This window comes from Pteropus alecto, unplaced genomic scaffold (assembly GCF_000325575.1).
Source record: "Pteropus alecto unplaced genomic scaffold, ASM32557v1 scaffold76, whole genome shotgun sequence".
In the NCBI taxonomy this organism is placed as follows: domain Eukaryota; kingdom Metazoa; phylum Chordata; class Mammalia; order Chiroptera; family Pteropodidae; genus Pteropus; species Pteropus alecto.
In genome coordinates this window covers 28,766,484-28,768,878 of record NW_006443138.1, presented here as the reverse complement: position 1 = coordinate 28,768,878, position 2,395 = coordinate 28,766,484, and the positions used below count along the sequence as shown (strand labels likewise).

At 52.2% G+C, this 2,395-nt stretch overlaps 1 protein-coding gene across 1 annotated transcript in view; it reads right to left on the bottom strand.

Moving 5' to 3' along the window:
- B4GALNT3 (beta-1,4-N-acetyl-galactosaminyltransferase 3) overlaps window positions 1–2,395 on the bottom strand; it is an 89,868-nt gene that overhangs the window by 86,853 nt on the left and 620 nt on the right. Inside the window, exon 2 of the mRNA XM_006923945.1 lies at window positions 2,237–2,391. Within this exon, the coding sequence (XP_006924007.1) occupies window positions 2,237–2,391 (155 nt within the window). The remainder of the gene's footprint in view (window positions 1–2,236; window positions 2,392–2,395) is intronic.

Here is a 2,395-nt window from a genome sequence, read left to right as displayed (position 1 = left end):
AAGAGTGGAACACAATGAGACAGCCCACCCTGGGGAGAAGATGGGTTTCAGAGTTCTAGGAGGCAGAGGAGAGGAAACAAGTGATCCATCAGTGGCCAGGCTTGGAGTCTTGTTAAAAATGATGGTTAGGGAAACAGAAAGCCAGTTCTGGAATAGGAAGCTGGTAACATTTTTTTCGGGAGAAGGGTCAGTTTGGAAAGGAAACAAAGAATAAGGAAACTCAGTCAGAGAGTTAAGATATATCTAGAAGGGAAACCAAACAGACCCAAGAATTGATGGCTAAGGATGAGACAACCAACAAGAGACAAAACTGGGAGCCAAAGTGTGAGATTCTGATTATGGCAAACTGGTTCTGGTCTCTGAGGAGAAAGCAGACTTGAGGTTAAAAAAAAAAAGTATGTGTGTGAGGGCAGGGGGGAAAGAAAGGGAGGTCACTGATTTCAGGGTCACAAAGCAATTGCTTTCCTCTATATTTTTAAGCCGTGCAGAGAAGCCCACTGGCCATATTAAGAAAATGGTGGCCACACTGAGAAGGGATGTCCCAAGGAGGAAAGATGGGAGACACCTCCCTCTCCAGGGCCTCCCACCTACACACAGTCCAACTGCATTCATCCATTTGGGACTATGAAGGCTATGGAAAGGTAGATTCCCTGTCTTTCAGAGGAAAGAATAAAGATCAGGGGAAGAAAGAACTAGCTATGGGAGGGCAGATTTTGATCATCAGAAGAACTCTCCTACTTAGAGCTGTGGAACTATTGCTAAGCAGAGTCTTCCTCATCATGTGCTGAGCTCTCCAGTCCCGGAAATGCTCCAGAAGGGGAGATCACATAATCTTCGTACCGACTGAAAGAAACCTTGGCGATCATTTGGTCCAACTTCTTCCTTCCACCAGAGAAACTGTCATTTTTCCCTTGACTCCTCAATTAGTTAGTGGCAGAACCAGGATTGGAACTCCAGTCTCCAAACTCACAACCAGAATTATTTCAACTGCCACAGTGAGAGGTTCCACCATAAACATCTCTCTACCCTGAACCAGCTCAGTTACTGACCCTAATAATTCCCTCTCTTTAGCCACAGGAAGCAAAGTACCACACCCAACTCTGGGCAGAGCATTTGACACATGGACGTGTCAGAGCATCTTCTCACCAGCAATTTCATCAGTCATTCTTTGCTTCCTGAAAGGGGGAAGTGAAGGCATGAGAGATGATGTCTAGGACTATGAATCTCTGCCCCTTGGCCTTGAGAAGGTAATCTGGTAGTTCTGGGAGTCTCTCCACTCCTTCCGATTATTACATTGCCCTTTATGGTCTCGGACACTTTCAGAGTTTTACCTTGTTAGTTCCATCAACACTAAATTGAAAATCACCTCGATAGCCATGCCTGTTAAAGTAAAAAGAGAAACCATTCCCTCCCCCATTCTCCTAGGAGGAAACTGAGGCACAGAAAAATTAAGTGGCTTTAGCAAAGTTAAAAAGAATTAAATGGTCCAATGTCCTGCACATTGTCTCCGTAAGCAGAGTCTGGGGAGTTTGGTAAATTCCCCAGGGTTCTCAAAGAGGGCTTCAGATAACTAGCTTCAGGGACGGCCAGGACAGGAGAGGGGACGGCTCAGTGAGGAGGTGGGGGACTATGGAGGAAGTGGAAGGAGCTGGGGTGGGGAGTGGCGTATGGGAGGAGGGGAAGAGAAGTGGCTCTAGGAGGTATTGTTAAAATAAAGAACCGCAGAAAACGCAGCAGGAGAGGAAATGGAGCGAGCCCTAGAAAAGGTAGTGAGCAAAGTTTGGGCCGCGCAGGCTGGAGCGCGCGGCCTGGGTGGAGACGGCCGAGGGCATCCCAGACACAAATCTCCAGTCCGCGCGTGCACCGCGCGTGTCTCTTCTAGGGGGACTGCAAGCCTGACGCCGCTGGAAGTGCCCCAAGTCTCACAGCATTTCCGCGGCGCGGGCGGGGAGCCTATCTCCCCGTTGCCCTCCGAGGGGAGAAACAAGCAGCCCCAATGATGCCCCGGCCCCATGTGGCCCGGTGGCCAGGCCCGGGCTCGGGAACTCGGCTCTTGGCCGCCGCACCCACTTGTCTCCCCGAGTAGGCAGAGGGGCCGCGCCGGGCACCTGGAGACGAAAACGAGCTGAAAATCGGGTCTGAGGATAAGAGACGGATCTCCCCAGCGCCGGAGCCACTGTGTAGTACCCCCTCCCACCTCCGCGGTCTCCCCTGCCCCCCTCCCGGTGATACTTACTCCGGTTCAGGGGGTTCCCGCCGACCTGGGCCGACGCCACCAGATAAAGAGTCCAGAGCCCCACCGACACCACGGCGATCGCCAGCAGCAGCCGGAAGCGCCGCCGCAGCCGCTTGACCGGCCGCAGGAGCAGCAGAAGCAGCGCGGCGCGGGGGCTCC